This window comes from Nyctereutes procyonoides, unplaced genomic scaffold (genome assembly GCF_905146905.1).
Source record: "Nyctereutes procyonoides isolate TBG_1078 unplaced genomic scaffold, NYPRO_anot_genome, whole genome shotgun sequence".
NCBI classification, from domain to species: Eukaryota; Metazoa; Chordata; class Mammalia; order Carnivora; family Canidae; genus Nyctereutes; species Nyctereutes procyonoides.
In genome coordinates, this window is record NW_026575117.1 from 3,401,447 (window position 1) to 3,422,241 (window position 20,795).

General features: G+C 63.2%; 1 protein-coding gene across 1 annotated transcript in view; it reads right to left on the reverse strand.

The window, feature by feature from the left end:
• Window positions 1-10,704: 10,704 nt before the first annotated feature.
• The window catches only part of OLFML2B (olfactomedin like 2B), a 35,021-nt gene continuing 24,930 nt past the window's right edge, over window positions 10,705-20,795 (reverse strand). Inside the window, exons 7-8 of the mRNA XM_055334163.1 lie at window positions 12,144-12,320; window positions 10,705-11,747 (exon numbers count right to left, since the gene is read on the reverse strand). Coding sequence (XP_055190138.1) covers window positions 11,146-11,747; window positions 12,144-12,320 — 779 coding nt within the window. The 3' untranslated portion in view covers window positions 10,705-11,145. The remainder of the gene's footprint in view (window positions 11,748-12,143; window positions 12,321-20,795) is intronic.

Sequence of the window (20,795 nt, forward strand, 5' to 3'; positions counted from 1 at the left end):
ATCTATCCTTCCCCTCCGCCACCGGAGCCTTTGGGGTTGTCCCCTGGGACGTCCCTCTGTAGGTGGGACACAAGCCTCGGATCTCCGAGGAGAACCACTGTGACACGGGCTGAGCCGTACGTGGTGCCGTAAACAGAGGGCTCTTCTCACACGCTCTGCCGTTTATCTGACTTGCTCTCATAGGAAAGGTAGGCCACTTCCATGCTCTGCTGACCCTAGAGGGAAACCCATCACACCCATTTGTGTGACGTGTACGCAGATGCCAGCGGAGAATCCATCCCTCGGCTCACTGCGTAACAGCTGACACATGTTGCAGACTTAGTGCTAAGCGTTTATGAGCATTGGCTCGTTGGGCGTCACAGCAGCCTTATGACACGTACCATTACCCACGTGTTCCGGATAAAGAATTTGGCCCCAAAGAAGAAGGAACTGGTCCAAGATCTCAAAATGAGCACACACCAGAGCTGGGATTTGAAATTAAGTCTCTCTTGATTTTTTAAACTACATTCCTTCTACTGCGCCACGTTGCCACGCATCCTCCAAGGCCACAATGGAAGCTACAGGAGACCCAGTAGAGAGGAAGAAGCCAAGCCACGTTATCCCAGGCAGCCAGGGGGCTGAGGCACGTTCAGGAAGGACGGCCAGTAGCTAGGAGGCAAGATCCAGCGGTCCCTGGGGGTTTTCTGTGACCTCCTTCACCTCTGAAGCCCCGTGCTGGTTGTGCATCAAGCCCCCGGGGGCTGCCTCCCTGCCTCTCCTGACCTCCCTCCTTGGGCCCGCATCTTGGATGACCTACCCAGTGGGCTGAAGACAAGCTGGGTGCTCCCCTCATTGAAGGCCCCGGGCGCAGCTGCCCCCCACCCTGCTCACATCCAAGAGCCCAAGTGTGACATCCAGCCCTGTCCCCAGGGCACCTGCACTGCCTACCTGTTCAATCGCAAGTTCTATCTCAGTTTCCACTGTAGAATTGACATCTAGTGTGGCTGCTGACCGCAAGATCTAGAAGCCGCTTCTGTAAGAGATCACTAACCCAAAACGGAAATACTTTCATCCGGAAGGAAAGAATGGGGCTTTCAAAGAGATGCAACACGCCATATAAAGGGTCGTCTTGAAAGAATAACTGTTGGCCACACTGTCTCTCCTGAAAACTGTGCTCGTTTAGATGGGAGACCTTTTGGGGCTCACCCAGAAACACCTAGACCGTATCCCCCGTCGCTGACAGCAGAGCCCTACACTGGTGAGCAAAGGGAGAACTCCCAGAGTCACCCCTGATTCTTCTTTCTTTCTTTCTTTCTTTCTTTCTTTCTTTATTTATTTATTTATTTCTTTATGATAGTCCACAGAGATAGAGAGAGGCAGACATAGGCAGAGGGAGAAGCAGGCTCCATGCACCGGGAGCCCGATGTGGGATTCGATCCCGGGTCTCCAGGATCGCGCCCTGGGCCAAAGGCAGGCGCTAAACCGCTGCACCACCCAGGGATCCCTGATTCTCATTTCTTAGGGGGCCCTGCTTGACTTCCAAAGCCTCCAGCTTATGCACACGGCCTGAGCACCCGGCGGGACTTGCACCCTTGGGCGGCGTTTCTGCACAGTGAGTGGGGCCAGGGGTCGTGGGCCCAGATTCAGAACTGCCACAGACTCTGAGTGTGGGACCAGGCTCAGGCCCGTACCACTGATCTGCGGGAAACCATACGGATCAACCAGACGAGATCCACGTCCTCGGAGACCTGTGGACATGGCTCTTCCCCAGGCCTGTGCGGTCACCCTTCCGTTCCCACAGAAAAACAGAGAATTTCCGGAAGAGGCTAAGACTTCTGGATAGCCTGAAAACCAAAGTTTATTTAGACATGGGCTGCTCTCAGGAGAGCTTTGGGATGCAAGATCCGTTGGCCAGCGTCTCCGTCGCGGCCGCAGAGCTCACCCACTCACTTGGCTGCTGGTCCTAGGACACAGGATAATGCATCTCCCCACACGGTCGCTGGGTTCCCGGCGGGGCTGGAATTCGCCTCTGCTGAGGGACTGGTTCACGTCAGAGCCACACGTGGCCCCTGCAGCCTGGCAGCCTCAAGGAAGACAGACTTACAGCAACCCCCACCCCGCTAGCCTGGCCCATCCAGCCCTCAGCAGGAGAGGACCTGGAAATTCATCCTGACTCAGGATGAGCAGGAAAGGTGCAGGACCATGTAACCTCTTGTCAGATGGCCCTAAGGGTCACCACTCAGGTGAGCACTGGAAGCCCTGCCCAGCTAGCAGCACATTGGGGCTGACTCCACCTCCCCCAGATTTGCCACCTGGTACATGCAGCAAGGCACCGACGCCCATGGATGGAAACATCTGCCCTTAGGGAGATAGATGGAGGGTGGGGGGGGCCAGAGCAGCACCTGGTTCTTCTCCTTCCCACACTCCCCTCCGCAATGGCTTGTGTCTGTCTACCTGTCACCCCTGCAGGACCGCGTGTGCTCCAGAAGGGCAGGAAGCCTTTCCACACCGAAGCCACCACTGTGTCCGCAGGGGTGCTTGGAACGTGGTACTTCGGGGCATTTTTAGGATAAATCGGTATTTTTGGTTGAAGTACTGAGCATTTAGAAAGCCACAGACTTCATCTTTCCTGGAGCACACGGGACAGACGGCATTTGTCGCCTGCAATGGCAGCACACGCCAGTTGGGTCACCCGTGCAGGCACTCACAGACGTGCTGCCCGGTGCCGAGCCGGGCCGCGAGGGACACCCGAGGAGGCCCTGCTAGCTTTCCTCTTCCCCTTCTGCTTCCCTCTGACTCCCACCCGTGGCCGGAGACCATGGGTCTGTGAGGATGGCCTCCCTTCTGCAGCACTTGGGAACTTGCTAGAAACGCAACCCCTCCTGCCCCCTCCCAGACCTACTGAGTCAGACGCTGCGGGGGGGGGGGGGGGGGCAGTGGGCTTTAGGGAGCCCTCGCCTGATGGAGTGTGCGCCAGCCACCAGCCGCCAGGGGAGGCCAGAGGGCACAGGGCCTCACCTCCTGTTGTCACTCGTTTTTTGAAAGCCCAGGGGGTCACATCTTGAGCATCCCCAGCGCCCCCCCCCCCGTGGCAGCCCCTGGGCTCCTGCTACCTCACTGTCGGCTGGGGGGACCGGCGTGGGCCTGTCACGTGTGCCCTCAGCCCCACGGCCGCCCCGGGGCTCGGCCGACCAGGGAGGAGGAGCTGGGCCTGCTTCCCTCTCCTGGGGCCCCGCCTGCGCCCCCCAGCACCCCCGCCGCGTCCCCGCTGCCGCGGCCCCCGAGGTCTGCTGGGGTGACCGCACTTCGCGCACTGGACTCACTGGGGGCCTTTAAGGCTGCTGCTGCCGCCCCCCCCCGCGCCGACCTCAGGGCACAGCGGGTCCGGGCGCGGGGGTTACCATTTCCCCGCGAGATTCTAGGTGCAGTGAGTGTGGGAACCCACGAACACGGTTTCGAGGCCGAGCCCCAGCTGGCGGGGGGCCTCCCAGCTGGTAAAGGGCGGGGGCCGGGTGGGGGGCCTGGGCTCTCGGCGAGATGAGCTCAGACCTTCCTCTGCGACGTCAGAGCCCGGGAAACGCGTGAACATCCCGCGCTGTGAAGAGGGAAGTTTGCGTGGACCGGCCTGGGGGCGCAGAGAGGCCGCGGTCCCGGCCCACGTGCGCGGGGGGGGGGGCTGGGGGGCCGGGGCTGGCCGGGGGGGCGACGGGAGGGGAGGACCGACGGGGGACCGGAAGGGGGAGGGGCTGAGCCGCCCCCACCTGCTCCGCGCCCCACGGGGGGCCGGCGGCGGCGTCTGTCCGTCTGTCCGCAGCAGGGACAGAGACGCCGTCTTCCCCTCCCCCTCCCGCCCCCGCCCTGCAGCCTCCTTGCGGGGTGGGGGGGAGCGACAGCGCCCCTGGTTCTCCGAGCTCGCCAGGGGCCAGGCGCGGGCACCGCGGCGCCTGCGGTGGGGAGTCGGCTCCCCCGGGGGCCTTCCTGGCGGCGGTGTCCAGCCCGAGACCTGCGGGGGCGCGAAGCGAGTCCCCTCATCCAGTGCTTCACGCCGCAGAGGGCGCTCCCCAGGGGCGCGGGGCCGCAGCGGGAGCCCCCCACTGGCCCCCGAGCCCCAGGGCGGCGGGGAGGAGGGCCCGGGGCCCCGGGGAGCCCGCCCTGCAGAGCTTGGGGCAGGACAGGCGCCCCCGCAGGAAGGCCACGCCCCGCGGTGCCCCCCAAGGCCTCTGTCCTAGAAGCACCCAGCGGGCGACGGCCCCTCCGTAACAGAAGAGCCACCTTGAGACCGAGAAGGGGGAGTGGGGCCGAGGTCTCCGGGGCAGGCGGCGGCCCGGGGGCTCAGGGTGACCCAAGGGCGACTGCGCCCCAGGACCCTGGGGGGTGACACATGCAGGCCTGGGGGGACTCAGCCTCTGCCGCGCGAGGCGTGTGCTGGGCACAGGTGTCGAGGGAGGAGGCGATGGGCTCCCTGGTGAGCCCGGAGGCCTTCCTGAGGGAGTCGGCTTCGGGGTACTAGGGCCCTAAGGGGGGTGACTGGGAGGATGGCCTGTCCGGGCCCTGCTGCCGGGGAGGGAGCCGCCGAGCAGACGCAGGGAAGGGCCGCTCTGGCCGGTGTAGACCCCTGCGGCGGTTAGACTCCTGCATTGGGGCCGCTTAAGCCGGGACGAGGTACAAAGGGGGCTATTGGGGGACTTTCTGTGCCTCAGGCAACACCGTGGCGCTGACGCTGGCCTGAGGAAGGCCCCCACGCCCCCCTCCCGTGGGCCTCCCGCGGGCGTCCACGCAGAGGGGCCCGCGCATGTGCAGGAGCGGGCCCTCCCCGCCGGCCCAGGGCCCAGACCTTCGGGGTCTGCGGGGACAGTGGGGACAGGGAGGGATGGTGGGGACAGCGCTCGGCCCAAGGGGACAGTCGGTTCCTGCGTCCTGAGCTGCTGGGAGCCTCCTCCGACCTCCTCGCCTGCGTGTGGGTCACCTGCCGCGCAGGAGCGGTGGCCCCATGGAGCCAGCCAGCGCCCAGGCCTCCCGGGGAGGCGCCCACCGGGCCCACAGGGCCCGACTCTCCCGCCTGGAGGCAAGGCTGCTCGGGGACGGTCACCGGCTGCTGTCCACCCGCCGCCCGGTGTCCGGGCTCCACTGAGGCCCCCTGGAGAACCCCGAGCGGACTCCCCTTGCTCTCCCTCCCTCTCCCCATGCCGAGGAGAGCAGCCTGCGCCCCACAGGGCACCCACGCCCCGAAACCCGGGGTGCAGCCTCTGGCACCCAAGGACCCCGGCTCGGCGAGCGCTGGCCCCCTGCGGCAGGCCCTCGGGGAGGCCCCGAGACACAGTCCTCTAAGGTCACCCACCAGCTACTGGTTTCTGCCCCGCCTTATTCCAGGAAAACACGGAGCCACAGCCCCCATGGAGCCGGCCAATGAGGAGGGAGGAACTTAAAGACACACAAAAGGATGCTCAAGGTCCCTGAGCATCGGGAAAGTGCAGATCAACCCCAGTGAGCTGCGGCCTCGCACCTGTCGGATCGGCGGAAACCAACAGCACAGGAGACACGTGTTGGCAAAGAGGCGAGAAAGGGGAGCCCCCTCGCCGCTGGTGGGAATGGCAGCTGGTGCGGCCCCCCCGGGAAACCGTGGATGGTTCCTCAGAAAGCTGAAAATAGAGCCTCCCGACGACCGGGCACTGGCACTACGAGGGATCGACCCGAGAATACAGAAATACTAGATCCAAGGGGCAACCCCCCCATGTCTATAGCAGCACCATCTACAAGGGCCCGATTCTGGAAAGAGCCCAATGTCCACCAACTGGTAAATGGACACAGATGTGATGTAGACACAGACGGAGTATTAGCCAGCCAGCAGAAAGAACGCAATCTCGCCATTTGCAACGACACACATGGCGCTAAGAGATAATGCAAAGTGAAATCAGTCAGAGAAAGAGAAACACCGTATGATTTCACTCGTGTGGAATTTAAGAAACAAAACAAAGGAGCAGGGGATCCCTGGGTGGCTCGGCGGTTTGGCGCCTGCCTTTGGCTCAGGGTGCGATCCTGGAGACCCGGGATCGAGTCCCACATCGGGTTCCCGGTGCATGGAGCCTGCTTCTCCCTCCTCCTGTGTCTCTGCCTCTCTCTCTCTGTCTATCATAAATAAATAAATAAATAAATAAATAAATAAATAAATAATAAATAAATAAATAATAATCTTTAAAAAAAAAAAACAAAAACAAAGGAGCAAACGAAAAAAAAAAAGGAAAACCAAGAAACAGACTCTCACCTGGAGCGAGAGCAAGCTGGCAGCGGGAGAACCAGGCAATGTTGAATCATTGTATTGCACACCTGACACCAACGTCACACTGCCTGTTACCTATACTGGCATTAAAGTCAAAAACTTAATTAAAAATATCTGTAGGGGATCCCTGGGCGGCTCAGCGGTTTAGCACCACCTTCAGCCCAGGGCCTGGTCCTGGAGACCGGGGAGCGAGTCCCACATCAGGCTCCCCGCATAGAGCCTGCTTCTCCCTCTGCCTCTGTCTCTGCCTCTCTGTGTCTCTCATAAATAAATCAAAATCTTTATTTAAAAAAAAATCTATAAACTAGAACCAGGAGAGAGGCACAGCCAGGGTGGACACCACAAAACAGGGACGCGATGAAATCTGATTGGTGACCCAGGAGCATCGGGGATGAACTGAGCTTTGGGGAATTCAATCACATTGGAAAGACATTAGTGGCGGTTGCTATTAAACAAAACCTTTGTAGCTGACTTCCAGAAGCTTCGCTCCTCCTGTGTGAGCCCAGCAGCTGTTCATCTGGGGGCGGGGGGGGGGGCGGGTGGCCCTTGCTTGCATGCTGTCCTGGGCGAGCCATGCATCGCAGCGTCCCCGCCTCATTGGGGAGGCGGCTCTGGGCCCAGGCTCACTCAGCGACTGTGTCCCCGACCCTCGCACCCTGAGCAGGGACCCCCAGGCCTACAGGCGCCCGGAAGACCTGTCACGACGGCCGCGTGGACCCGGCCCCGGCCCCATTCCCGGCTGTCCAGGTTTCCCTGCAGTCTGTAGCTTCCCAGACTCTTTCCAATAAAATCTCTGTGGCCTAAGCTAACAAAAGTCGACTGCTGTGGCCGACAACCCAGAACCCCTAAAGATGGGGCTGCCAACAGGCTCGCGGGCAACAGGAGAATGCTCTCGAAAGGCAAAGCATCAGCCTGAGTCGTCTTCTCAGAAAGTCACAATCCAAGACGTTTTTTTTGCCTGCGGGGCCGCTGCTGCTCTGGCTGGGGAGCCATCGAGGCTGCCCTTGAAGGGGGGGGGGCTCCAGGAGGACAGAACCGCAGGGCGTGGTGGGAAGTGGGAGCGCTGCACCTGGGAGACCCCAGACCCCACATTCCCAAGGAGGGCGCAGCCCGTCCACGGTGTCCCCCCGGGAGAGGCCCCGGAAGGGGGGCGCTTCAACTCTTCACCACATTAAAAGTGCAAATAAAAATTGAGCTGGATGTTTCTAAAGAGGATGTTTGACTAGGATTTCTTTGGAGGGAGCTTTCCGGAGCCCTACTCTTCCCCTGGGGAAGGGGGTGCCTGCGGTCACCTCAAGGTTAGACGGGGAGAGCTTTCAGGGGCCCCGCTGGGACGCCTGCCCCATGTTCCCCACAGCTTGGGGGTCACGGAAGGTAGGCAGCTGACTCCTACTTGGAATGCGGGGGGTGGGGGGTGGGGAGGCTCCTCCTCAGCGAAGACAGCTGGGCGGGGGCCAACTGCTCCGCTGGGCCGGGGACACCGCGTGGGCCTCCACCTCGGGAGCACGCGGGCCCACGAGGGTGTGTGGGTCGGATGGGGAGGTTCCAGCAGGATGCTGCCGGGGGCACCCCGGATCCCCAGGCATGGGGGAGGGGTGGGCGGCCAGGCAGGCTAGTCCCCGCGAAGGGCAAAAACCCCAAGAAAAGTCGCTATGGAAGCCAGCTGTGCAGGCGGCCCGCCAGGTGCAGGGACGCCAGGTGCAGGGGCGCCAGCGTGGCCTGGGGGGACCGGCCCACGGGGCTTGCAGAGGTGCCACCCCTGCTGGACAAGGTTGACGGCGAGCGGGCCACATGGAAAAACCAAGCTCAACCCCGCGGTATTTTGGCCAAAACCACTGAGTCTGGATCCCATCAGACCTTTGCCTCTGACTTCAGGTTAAGGAAAAACGGGGCAGAGCGGAACAAATGAGAGGATAGTTGAAGGAAGGGATCCCTGGGGGCCCAGCGGTTGGGCGTCTGCCTTCGGCCCAGGGCGTGATCTGGGGTCCCGGGTTCGAGTCCCACGTCGGGCTCACAGGGAGCCTGCTTCCCCCTCTGCCTGTGTCTCTGCTTCTCTCTGTGTCTCTCATGAATAAATAAAATCTTAAAAAAACAAACAAAAAAAAAAAAAAAAAAAAACAAGGAGAGTTGAAGGAAGCCAGCAGCCCAGGGAGCTGCTTGCATATAATGTTCGCGAAGAGCCAGCAGCTCCTGGGCACACCTGCGACATGCGGGAAGCGGGGACGCAAGCCCAGTGCCCACCGGTTTCTTAGTTCAGACAAATACAGGGATTAAAGGAAAGCTCACGGCTTAAAGACCCAAAGGGACAAGACATCTTTGAGGGAATCGGCGGAAATTGAGGGTGGGTGTCACTGATTTGAAGGACTTGTTTGTTAGTCCATTTAGGTCGAAGTTACGTAGAAGTAGGTCCTTCTTTTAAGAGATGCTTCCTTCACTGGATTAAATGTCAGCATGTCTTTAATGTAAAAAAAGAAAAAAAGGAAAAAAATGCCAGCAAATTGTGTAAAACGCCGAGGAAACAAGTGTAACACAATATTGATGGTGTTTATATTTTGGCGACGGGGATTTAGTCTACATTCTTCTGTTTTTCTTATGATCGCAGGTTTGCACAATAAAAACTACCGAGTGCCTAGGATTTACCTTGGCCTTCGCCCTTGTTAATTATGATTAACTTGTTAATTCACGAAGGCCCTGAACATCCGGATGAGGCAGGTCCATGACTGTGCAAGATCACACAGCCAGGACAGGGCACGGCTGGAGTTTGTGCACAAGGGTAGTAGCTCAGTGGGGAGCTAGAAGGGGGTGCTCCCCCTGGCAGGCCGGGTGCTGGCGGGGGGGACCCTGGCAGGCCGGGCCTCTGGGGACTCTATCTCGCACACCAGCCAGGCCCTGGTAGAGCCTAACCACTTCCTACTGGCCCTGATTGCTTTTCCGGGGGCCCGTCCCTGAAGGCTGCCCCCTCCTGTGGATGGCAGTCTGGGGTCCCCGCGGCCACCACAGGCAGGCCAGCCTGCAGGTTCGGGGGGCCTCTAGGTTAGCGTGAGGGCCAGAGAGTTCAGGAGGCCCTGGCGTCGGAAGGGCCCAGCCAAGTGCCGAAGCCTGGGGGCGGGGGTGGGGAGGCGGGGGGCGCACAGGTGCTCGAGGGCGAACACCTGCCTGCACCTCGGGGCCACCCAGCAGGACAGGGTGCTGGGACAGGTGCTGGTTCAGGCGCCTGCGAGCCGTGAGTAGGTCACTTTACACAGACGGAGGGAGCTACGTGAACGTCTCCAGGGGACGGAAGTAGCCACCAGCGGCACCCCCTGGTGGCTCCCCGCCCCCCTGGAGCAGCCTGACATCGGGCCTGGGTCTCGGCTCCAGTTTCCAACCCAGGGCCTGATGAGCACACTGTCCCCCCTCTGGCCAAGCAGGGCCTCTGCACACGGGCCTCGTCCACCCCCATCCTGAACCCGGACACCCCCTCTCTCCCCGCCGCCCTCCTGCTGCCCCAAAACCTGACAGGCACTGGCTCAGGGAAGTTTGGCCCAATGCCCCAGGACAGATGGAGTCATCTGGGTATTTGTTATGTGAAATGGTGCAGGCGGAGAGGCAGAGCTGGGTGGGGGTGGAGGCCCCCACGCACGGAGGCTGTAAGCAGGACGCGCGGATGCACGCAGGAGGCAGGTGCGTGTGTGCGCATGTGTGCGGTGAGCGTGCAGGAGGTGCCCAAGGCCTGTGCAGGTCTCCCCAGGTAGCAATGGGGGGGGGGAGGGCCAGAGGGGACAGCGCGGTGACATGATGCGGTCTTCCCACTTCGTCCTTGGGGAAGGACGGCCCTCCTCCCAGACTCAGGAGTCACCTGCTGAGGCTTTTCCCCAATTTCCGTCCCCTGCTTTGTGTCCAGGGATGGGCAGGCCTTCCGGCCCCGCACCCCTGCCCTCGGGCGCTGGTTTCAGACCAGGCCCCTCTCCTGGACGGTCGGTGGGCGGGGAGGCCTGGCCAACGTTCACGACCAGGATGGGGACGGAGGGACGCCGGAGAGCTTCTGCGGCAGGGCAGGGACAGGGTCGCCTGCGCGGCCTCCCGTTTTGTTTTTTGAAGATTGAGGAGAGAGAGCAGCAGCAGGGGGAGAAGAGGGGGAAGCAGGCTCCCCTCTGAGCAGGGGCGCAACGGGGGCTCCGAGCCCGGGATCCCGGCCTGAGCCCAAGGCAGACGCTCCCCCGACAGGGCCCCCCGCGCCCCCAGCCTCCCGGCCCCACACCCGGCCTCCAACCTCGTGGGCAAAAGGAGCGGGACCAAGTGGCCGGGCTCAGTCGCTGGCGGCGGGCGCAGGTACTCAGGTGCTGGGGCCTGGGGATGCCCGCACCCCGGGCACCCCCTCCCCAGGCAATGCGGCCCAGCCTGGAAACAGCTTTGTGGGCACAGACCCAGGGCCCCGTGCGCGATACAGCAGTGCTGACACAGCCGGGGATGGTTTTACGTTTCTTCTTTATTAAAAAACAAACAAACAGAAAGCATTTTTCTGGGTTTTTAAAACTTCTCCAATACATAAAAATGTTCCCGCCCCTTGACACTTCTTTCTCGCCTCCTCCGCTCCTGGTTGCCTGCAAGACCCTGATGGATGAGCCCCTCGGAGCAGAGCGGCTAGGATCTGGGAGCGGGAGGGGTCGAAGGAAGGTGGCTCCTGGTCGAAAGAAGTTCATTTGCACAAAAATATAAACCGTGGAGGATGAGACCAGCACATACGCGTATGGATCGATCTACAATCCACTTAAAAAAAAAATAGACCCAAACTGTCATCTTACAATTGCAATATCATACAAAATAATATATATATATATTCCCCCCCCCCCGCACCCGTCCTCACGCACGCACGCACACACGGCGCCTCCGCCCGCAGGGCCGGGGTGTCAGTAGGCGAAGATGACGTGGTAGGTGACCTGGTGGCCGTTGTCCCAGGCGTAGAGCAGGCGGTCCTTGGGGTTGTAGTCTATCTGCGTGGTGTAGGAGTACTCGTTCTCAAACAGCAGGCGCGGCACGATCTGCGTGTTGGTGTGCGTGTCGAAGGCGTACGAGATGTTGGCGTTGCGCTGGTTGTGGCTGTCCACGGCGTACAGCACCCCGCAGATGACGAAGCAGTTGCCGTACAGGTGCCGCCGCAGCCCCGTGCGCCACGTGGTCTCCTTCTGCGTGCTCAGGTCGGCCGCGTTGAGCTTGCTCAGCACGATGACCTCCTGGCTGAAGCCCTCGTCGTCCAGGGCCGGGTAGATGAGCCACAGCCCGTTCTCGTCCACGGCGAAGTCCACGTCCGAGTGGCCCTGCCAGCGCCAGGGGGTGGCCTCCTCGTAGGCCACGTCGTGCAGCATGGCCCAGGCGGCCACGAAGCGCTGCTTCAGGTCGTACTTGATGATGTTGCGGGTGAAGGCGCGGTTGTAGTAGAAGGCGCCCGCGTACACCACGTGGCCCGTGCCGATCCAGCTGTACGGCAGCTTGTACGAGTTGCTCCAGCGGCCTGGGGGGCACGGGGTCGGGGTCACGGGGGGCGGGGGAGGGGGGGCGGCCCCGTGGGATGCGACGGCAGGGGGTCCGCAGCCCCGCCCCCCCTCGGCTGGCTGGTGCCATGAACGAATGAACTGGCTTCGGCCGGTCCCCCTCCCCCTCCTCTCCTCCTCCCCCCTCCCCCCAGACCCAGGCCCCTCCCCTCCTCTCCTCCTCCCCTCCTCTCCTTCTCCCCCTCCCCCCCCCCCCCCGCCCAGGCCCCTCCCCTCCCCACCCTGCAGGGAGCCGGAGGCCAGGAGCCCAGCCCAGAGAGGACAGGGCAGGTGCACGGTCCTTTCACCACCAGGGACGCTGTCACCTCCCAAAGAGCAGGTGGTGGCCCGGGAGTGGGGGGGTGGGGGGCGCCTACCCTGTTTGAAGTTCTCCAGGTTGCGGAACTCCACCAGGGTGTTGCCGTAGTAATAGTTGGTGACGTAGATCCGCTCGTCCTTGGCCAGGGGGTCCTTCATCCAGGCGCCCTCGTTCCGCCCGTACGTGTTCTGGGTGGTCGGCCCCGTGATCGTGGACAGCGTGTCCTTGCACCTTCCTGACCGGGACGGGGAGGCGGGGGCGGGATGAGGAACACCCCAAGCCCCTGAAACCCGAGACCCCGTCCAGGCTGTGAGCCCTGTGAGCCGTCGGACCCGGGCCTGGACACCTCAGCATCGTCTCGTCGTCCCCCCCAGTCCTCCAGGCCGCCCCCCGGCCACCTGCCGCCCTCGGCCTCCTAGTCCTGCAGGCGCCCCTCAAGGGTCCCAGCTCCAGCCTCTGCGAAACCATCCTTCCTGGGTTCCACCTGTGCCCCCAGGGCTCCCGCGAGGTCCTCCCCCCAGGGCCCTCGTGCCGCCCCCTCCTCTTGGCCACGCCCCACGACGGCCCCTCCCCCTGGCCACGCCCCACGACGGCCCCTCCCGCGGCCACGCCCCCTCCGCGGAAGCCAGGCCTGGAGGCAGCAGGCGGGCGTCTGGGGGGCCTGGGCCCGAGGCTGAACGCGGCAGCAGGGGAAGCCGGCGCGAGGCCTCGGCCCGTGCGACCCAGGCCACGGAGCTCCGCCCGCTGCAGGCGTCCGGCCCAGGGTATTCGGGCGCCAGTCGTGGCTGCGCAGTGGAGGTTCGTGCCCCTGGGGCCCACCTGCTCAACCCATGGCCCCCGTCGCACTGTGGGCGAGACGCCAGGGTCCCCTTCTGGGGCCCTTCCTCCAGGTAGGCAGCTTGCTCCGGCTGCAGGAGCCCCTCCGAGCCGCGTCTGCCTTCCTGGGACAGGAGCTCCGTGAGTTAGTCCTGAGGGGCTCTCTGGGGCGACCCAGGGCCCAGGAGGCGCCCTACACTGCCACCAGAGCCCTGCCCAGCCCCGGCCGCCTGCAAGGCCTATCAGGCTTCCTATGCGGTGTCCCTGTCGAGCACGGTCCTCAGACGCCGAGAGGCTGCGGGACCACCGAGCCCGCGGGCCTTCTGGCCCGGCGCGGGCGGGTACAGAGGCGGGAAGGTGCGTCCGGCCCTCCCACTGCCCCAGCGGCCTGTCCGGACCAGCAGAACCTCAACACTGGCACCCAGACGTCCGGACCAGCAGAACCTCAACACTGGCACCCAGACGTCCGGACCAGCAGAACCTCAACACTGGCACCCAGACGTCCGGACCAGCAGAACCTCAACACTGGCACCCAGACGTCCGGACCAGCAGAACCTCAACACTGGCACCAGACAGGCGACAGTGATAAGAACACCGGGTCCCTGACATTCACCTGGGACAAAACACAAAGGCCTACAGTTCAGATTCGGGGTTCTCTCAACTTCCCAACTGTCCCAGCCACTGCCGTCCAGCCTGCCGCCCCCCCCACCCCCCGCCACGGTCTGGTGGTCCCGTCCAGCTGGCAGAACTGGGCAGGCCGGGGCGCGAGCCTAGGCCACGGGGGCACAAGGCTGGCCACGCAGGCCCGCACAGAGTGGGGAGGGGTCAGGCTCCGCAGGACAAACAAGCCACCAGCCAACGCCGCGTTCCCCCACCCTGAGCTCAGCGCGTCAAGACGACAGAAGCCAAGGCTCCAGCGGGGCCCGGGCCGCAGGCTCTGAAGATCTCATTCACGGGCACAGAGGGGCGGAGAGGCCGTGCTGCCTCTGCACCGACATCACCCGGGGTGCCATCCCCGGGGACGAGCATTTTGATGCACGCCCGTCCCCTGGCAAAGCGCAGCGAGGCCCCTCGCCCAGGCCCCGGAGCCCCACAGATGGGAGGCGAGGACTTTGTCGAAGGGCTGCCGTGGCTCCGCAGACCACACGGTACAGCTGAGCTCCCGGAAGCCAGGACTCATCCGAGTGTGGAAGTACTGGGGTGCCCTGGGCAGCCCCCGAATTCCCTACGGGGTCCCATCTCAGCTCTGAGGCTCCTGGCAGTGGGGTCCTGGTGGGGGGGCCACAGAGCCTGTCTGGGTTTGGTACCAGTGGCCTGGCCTTGGTCGTGACCCCGCTACCAGCTCCAGAGTCCCTGTGGCCTCAGAAATGTCAGAGCTTTAGCTTCTGCAGGAAAAGTGTCCTAAGGGAGGCAGAGGCAGGTGTAACGGGGGGGGGGGGGGGATGTGGCCTCGAGCCAAGGAACGTGAGCAGCGCCCACAGCCAGGAAAGGCAAGACGACATCTGTCCCTGGGCCCTCAGGAAAGAACCCACCCTCTGACGCCTCGATTTTAGCCCCTTTGAGACTCGTTCCCAACTTCCCGCGTTCGGGCCCCAGGGAACCCGCGTGCTGTTTGAGCCTCTAGGTTTGTGGTCATTTGGTACCGGAGACATGGGACATGGGGACGGCCGAGTCCGCTCGCAGCGCGGCGTCCTGGGATCTCCAGCTGGAGGGGAGGCCCAGCGGCCACCCCGCTGTGGCAGCCTGGCCACCTGCAGCAGGGGGTGGGGGGCAGCCCGGGAGCTTGCGGAGCCTGGAACCCGGCCCACGTGGGTAAAGCGTGAGGCCTGAACCGCCGCCAGAGGCACCTGCCCGACGCGGCACCTGTCAGCGCGGAGAGAGGACAGGGCGGAGGGGACCGTCTGTGGGAGGAGAGAAAGGGGGCTCACAGGGGCCACGGGGAGGATGCGTGGGGACGTGGCCCCCTTGCTCCGTGCCCGGGACCATGCGCTGTGCCCCGGGCATCGGCGCCTTTCATCACCGGGGTTCCGGGGTCCCGGAGGAAGGGGCTCCTCCCCTCGGCATGTGAGCCCGAGCCCGCCTGCGCTCTGCCACCTTGCAAAGCTAACCTGCTCCCAAAGCTCCCCCGCTGTCCTGGCCCGGTGGTGGCACATGCGCAGGCCTCGCCGCGGGGGCCCCGGGGCCCATCACGCTGCCCCCCCATCCCGTCACCCCCCCGCACCCCGTCACTCCCCTGCACCCCATCACTCCCACCTTGGCCGCCCCATCATCATACCCACGCCCACCCCGTTTCCCCTCTACCCCGTCATGCCCCCACGGCCGCCCTGTCCCCCCCATAACCCCCCCATCATGCCCCCCATGCCTGCCCCATCCCACGCCCACCGCAGGACCAGCTCCCCTCCCTCCTGCTTTCACTTGCTGTCTCCTGCCCCGGCCGCTCCCTCTGCCCACCTTCCTTCCTTCTTGGGGCTCCTGCACCCCCACCCTAGGAGACCCCGCAGCCTGGGCCCACCCAGCTGCCCACTGGCCCTGTCTTCCCCGTGCGCCTCCTGGTTCCTGAGGCTCCACGGGACTAAACTGGAACCTCTCTGCTTCCGCCGGCGGCCTGCTGCACTTGAGCCCCCCCTCCCCCAGCCCCCCAGAGACGGCGCCACACGCAGCCAGAAGCCACTCTGGGGCGCCTCGGGCAGGTCGTGTCTCCCACCTCCCCCTGCCCTTCCCGGCCTCTGTGGCCCAGTTCTAGCCTCACTGCGTGCGTCTGCCCGGCTGCCACTCCTCCTCCTGCCACCCCGCATTCAGAGTCCCCAAACTCAGATGGCCCCAGGGGACGGGTGGGGGAGTCAGTGGGTGGGGCAGGAGCCCTGGGCATCGTTCACGCAACAACAGAGGCGGTGGCGGTGGGGGAGCAGCGGACCCGAAGGCACCCAAACTCAGGCTGTAAGGCCAACCTGGGACGAACTCGGCCCTCGGGTGCCAGCCTGACATCCCTCACCCCTGCCTGCGTGTCTCCCCAGGGTGTCCTCGGGCCACCTCACAGGGCCCTCGCTCAGAAGGGGGCCCTGGATGCAACACCCTGCCGTCACCATCCTGACCTTCTCCGTCACCTTACCTGCGCCCTTGTGTTCTAGGAGCCAAGTCCAGGAGGACGGCGAAGTGTGTGCGTGTGCACAGGGGCACGCCCTGTAGGTGTGTGTGCCGTGCTTGCTCACGGGTATGCAAGGCCTGCTGAACACGGAATTCCGGGCGGACCCACGGGGAGGGGGGGAGCGGGGGGGGTGTCCAGCCAGACTCAGGCGGGCCACCTCTGCAGCTGAGTGAGGCCCACAGCCCCGGAGGCCTCACGTCCCCCTAGCCAGAGCTTGCCTTGAACGCAGACCACAGTGGAGCCTCAAGAAACATGAAAATCCGGGTACGCAGGCCTCTACTACCTCCTCCTTGGGTCACTTCCCTGTTTCGGCCAACAACCTGGGCCACGCGGGACGCAGAAGAGGGGAGAGGGGGTCACGCACCACCTTCCGTCCTGGGCGGGGGTGCGGGCGCTGCCAAGGCAGCACAGGTCGGGAGGGAAGCAACAGCTGGCTTTCTGCAGCACTCCGCTGCGGCCGTCGAAGGACCCGGGACGTGGGCCCGGGGGCTGTCACTCTGGTGACTGCCACCCTGGACTCACCTGACCTTATGTTTGCATTTACAACAGACGTTCTCAATATAAAGATGAATGGGAAACCTCATGCTAATAACGTAAATGCTTGATATTCCTGCAGTTAGAATGGCATGAAAGAGCAGAGAAAAAACGGCCTGACCAGATGCACGGGGGGGGGGGGGGGGGCAGAAGAAAGGGAGGGAAAAGTCTTCCATTCGCCACCTTGAGGGCGGTGCCCCCGCGCTCCCGGGGCTCCAGGGCCAGGCTGCTCTTTCTCACCGTGGCACAGCCTCCCTCCGGGGCCTGGCCAGCTGTGCCTCATCCCTCAAGACAGCCGGGCCAGCATGTCTTTCCAGAAGAGTCCCTGGGACCCAGAGCACCCGGGCAGCCCTTTCAGAAGAGTCCCTGGGACCCAGAGCGCCTGGGCAGCCCTTCACCGCAGCGGGAATGACGTCCGAGCAGGCTCGCGCCCCCACCCCCCGCCTCCGAGGTGCCAACACCTCTGCCTGACGCCGTCCTGCCTGTCCTGCCCGGCACCGGCCTTTCACTCTGACTCTGAGGGTCTTCGTTGCTTCAAAGCGTCGGAGCCGCATTCAGAGTTGAGGCTGCGCTTCGGGCACCAGCAGGCCTGTGGCTCCCCATCACAGGGCCCCGGCCTGTGGCCTAGTCAGGCCTGCACGGGCCTCCCCCCACTCCGTGGCGCCCTGCGGGCGGGGGTGCCCTCTCCCTGGGGCACCCCACGTGTGGAGACGGGGGTCCACTGCCAGAACCCGATGCTGGCCAGGGTCCCCCCAGCCTCGGTGGTCAGCTCGTGGGGAGCGAGCGCATCTCATGTTCACGGCCCAGAGACAGGTGCGGGTGACACTTGGCCTGGCGCGGGGAGACCTTCCTCCCTCCTGGTCCATCTACGAAGCGTCCCCCCTTCACACTGTTTCCAGGGCCAGAGGCCCTGCTTCTGACCCAAGTTCCCTGTGGTCTCGGGGGGCTGGTTAGTGATGGGAGATGAAGCAAGTGGAGCAGGGTGCCCGGGTAGGGGGGGTGACCCGTCTCGTCCGTGTCTGGGCAGATGCTGCGAGGCTCTGGCCACCCCTGCACCACCTCTCCCAGGCAGCCCAGGCCAGCACCCCTGACGCATGGCAGGCTGCCCCCCAGCTGGAGGCAAACCTCAGGGACTGCTAGGGCCTCAGGCTTGTGGGGGAGACCCGTCTTCACAGATCAGGTTTCCCGGATTCAACAGGAGACAGGCTCTCGCTGCCACTGTGTCACCCTGACAGTTCCCCCTCTGCTCCTCCCCCTCCTGCCCAGCCCCAAACCAGCCCCGTGTCTGAGCTGCAGCTGCTAAAGTCTGGGTGAGCTGGCCCATGTGGCACAGCCTTCCTTCCCCTGCAGGGGCCTGAGCAGCCCCCCCCAGGCCCCAGGATGGCAGCTGACTCCCCCCAGGCCCCGGGATGGCGGCTGACCCCCCCCAGGCCCCGGGATGGCGGCCGACCCCTCAGTTGCAGAGCCGGCTGCCATCACTGACAGCATTTTTCCTTTCCTGGTCCTACATTGACCACACTTCAGCCAATTGCCTGTTTTCATAACTAAAAGTTCATTCTAATTTACTTGTTTTTGGAGTTTTTCTGAAGGGTTTACAATTCCCCTGAGGATCATGGTCAGGCATTTTAGGACATCACAAAATCAGATTTGGAAAGCACAGGATAGATGTTCCTCTTAAAAGCAGCCTGATTTAAAACCACATCTCAAATAGCTCAAAATCAAAACTGCCGGGACTCCTTAAACAGCAAACGAACCCCACGGGCAGCAAACCGTGGCCTGTGTCGGTTTCAGCCAAATGGTTTTCATTTACCTGCAACCAGGACACACAACACAACCTGGTCGTACTCTCCAAGCACAGATAATCAGGGATCTGCAGAGAAGGTTCTGGAAAGGAAATCCCAGGGACGCACTGGACAGTGATAAGCAATTTTTTTTTTTAAGATTTCATTCACTTATTCATGAGAAACACAGAGAGTCAGAGACACAGGCAGAGGGAGAAGTAGGCTCCCTGCAGGGAGCCCGAGGTGGGACTTGATCCCGGGACCCCAGGATCACCCCCTGAGCCAAAGGCAGGTGCTCAACCACGGAGCCACCCAGGCGTCCCAACGGTGATAAGCAACGTAAAATCATTCCCTGAAGGGCGCTGGGGCGGCAGTCAGTTGAGCATCCGACTGTGGTTTCAGCTCAGGTTGTGATCTCAGGGTTGTGAGATCGAGGCCTGTGCGGGGCTCTGTGCTTGGCTCAGAGTCTGCTTGAGGTTCTCTCTCCCTGTCCCTCTGCCCCTCTTGCTCCTGTGCTTTTTCTCTTTGTCTCTCCAAGATAAATAAATCTTAAAAGAAAAAATATGATTCCCCAAAACAAGCCAGCCCAGAATCCACGTTGCCGGGTCCCCCTCTCTGAGCTGCCCTGTCTTTTCGCCCCTGGGTGTTTGAGGAAAACCCCGCATCCACACTCGCATCCCCGTGTTTTCACCGTTGGGGACTCCAGAGGCAAGACTTTCATCTGAACAACCCTACAGGCCCGTCCTGAAGCAGAACCTCACACCCTCTACGTGCCGATGAGAGGGAAGGTGTTCCCGCCTCCAGCCCCGCCACGTAAACGGCTGCAGGGCACGGGGTCTCTGTGCCAGGGCCCAGCGTCCCGGGCGGGCTACAGGGGGAGGCGGCAGGCGCAGCCGAGACCCCCAGGCCTGGCTGGGAAGCCACCGGGGAGGAGGCTCCCAGGCTGATAAACGGGGCTGCGCGCCCACCTGCACGCCCACCTGCCTTCGCCTCAGTACCCGGACCACCCGGGGGCACGTCTACGTGTGTGGAGGACCGTCCCTCCCACTCAGGGAGAAGCGGCGGGGCACGGGGCACTGGGGTCACGCCCCTGGTGGAGGGGAGCTACGGGGGCGCTCAGGGCCTGGGGCCCCATGTGCCAGTGTGGACGTGGGAAGCCCGGGCCCGGGGCATTCTGCAGAAATCGAGCAGGACTGACAGCTTCAGAGCTGACGGTCCACGCGGGGGAGCTGCTTCCCAGGCTCGGGTCCGCTCGGCCCCACCGTGGAAGGGAAAGAAAACGGAAACCACACCGTCTCCTGCTCGCACCCCGACGTCTGTGGCCCAAGCACGGCCCGCTTCTCGAGGGCCAGCAGGTTCCACCCCAGGCTCTGTCTACACGGACACCTGCCTGCTTCCCCTCAGCCATTACTCCGGGATTTCGGCCCGTGAAGGCTCCCCGGCTGCGTCACGGCCTCCTACACCTACCGCAAGAAGCCACAGGGCTTCGCGGAGGAAACCGCCCCTGGCAAGTTCTGATTTCACTGGAGACCCGTCGAAGGGCCGGGGCTGGGCCGAGAGCGGCCTGTCACCCAGGTGCTCGCTCCCAGCAGGTGCCCCTACGGCACCCGTGCTGGTGGCGGCTACCGCCTTGTTCTGAGGGGACGCGGTCGCCGAGGGAGCGGGAAATGGGAAGAAGGAAGAGCTGGCCCCGCCGCAAACCTTGTCTTCTATCAAAGCACCGACGGTTTTCGACAAGCATCTTGACTGTTACTCGACAGCGTCATTACTGTTCGGGCGCTCTGGGTGGTGACTGCACGAATGTCTGCTTTAGTTCTCCCTGGGACAGGCGCCTGCAGCCAGCTCCCCTTTCCTTCTCCAGTTGTCCTTCCCCAACGCATGTCCCACTGTTCTCAGGGCCGTCGTGTGGCTCTGGAGCTCCCAGCACAGGGCACAGAACGGGGCTGCACTCCCCGTGCTCCTGGAACATGCGTTGCTCCTTTAGACCTAACAGAAGACCTCCCTTCTCTGTTTAGAAAACTCCTGTTCATCCTTCAAAACCCAGCTCACACGACACCTCCTTAGAAAAGCCTCCCCGGCCCTCTCAGCATCCAGGCCCCGCTGGTGCTCCGTCTTCCACCCCCCCCACCTCTCCGCGCGTCCTCTGCTACAGCACGGATCACACGACGCCTCGGCGTTCCCGTGCTCTGCGGGGCCACCGCTCATGAGGTTTGGGCCTGGGGCCCAGGAACGCCCCCACTCCCTCTTCTCTGTTATCCTGGGATTTCAGCGCCCCCGCCCCGACCCCACAAATAAGAATCCCTGGTTATTCCATGGCCTGGTAAACCTACTGCAGGAAACCTCAGGTCATGAGGTCGAGCCCCGCATCGGGCTCCGTGCTCAGCGGGGAGTCTGCTGGAGACTCTCTCCCTCTGCCCCTCCTCCCCACTCATAC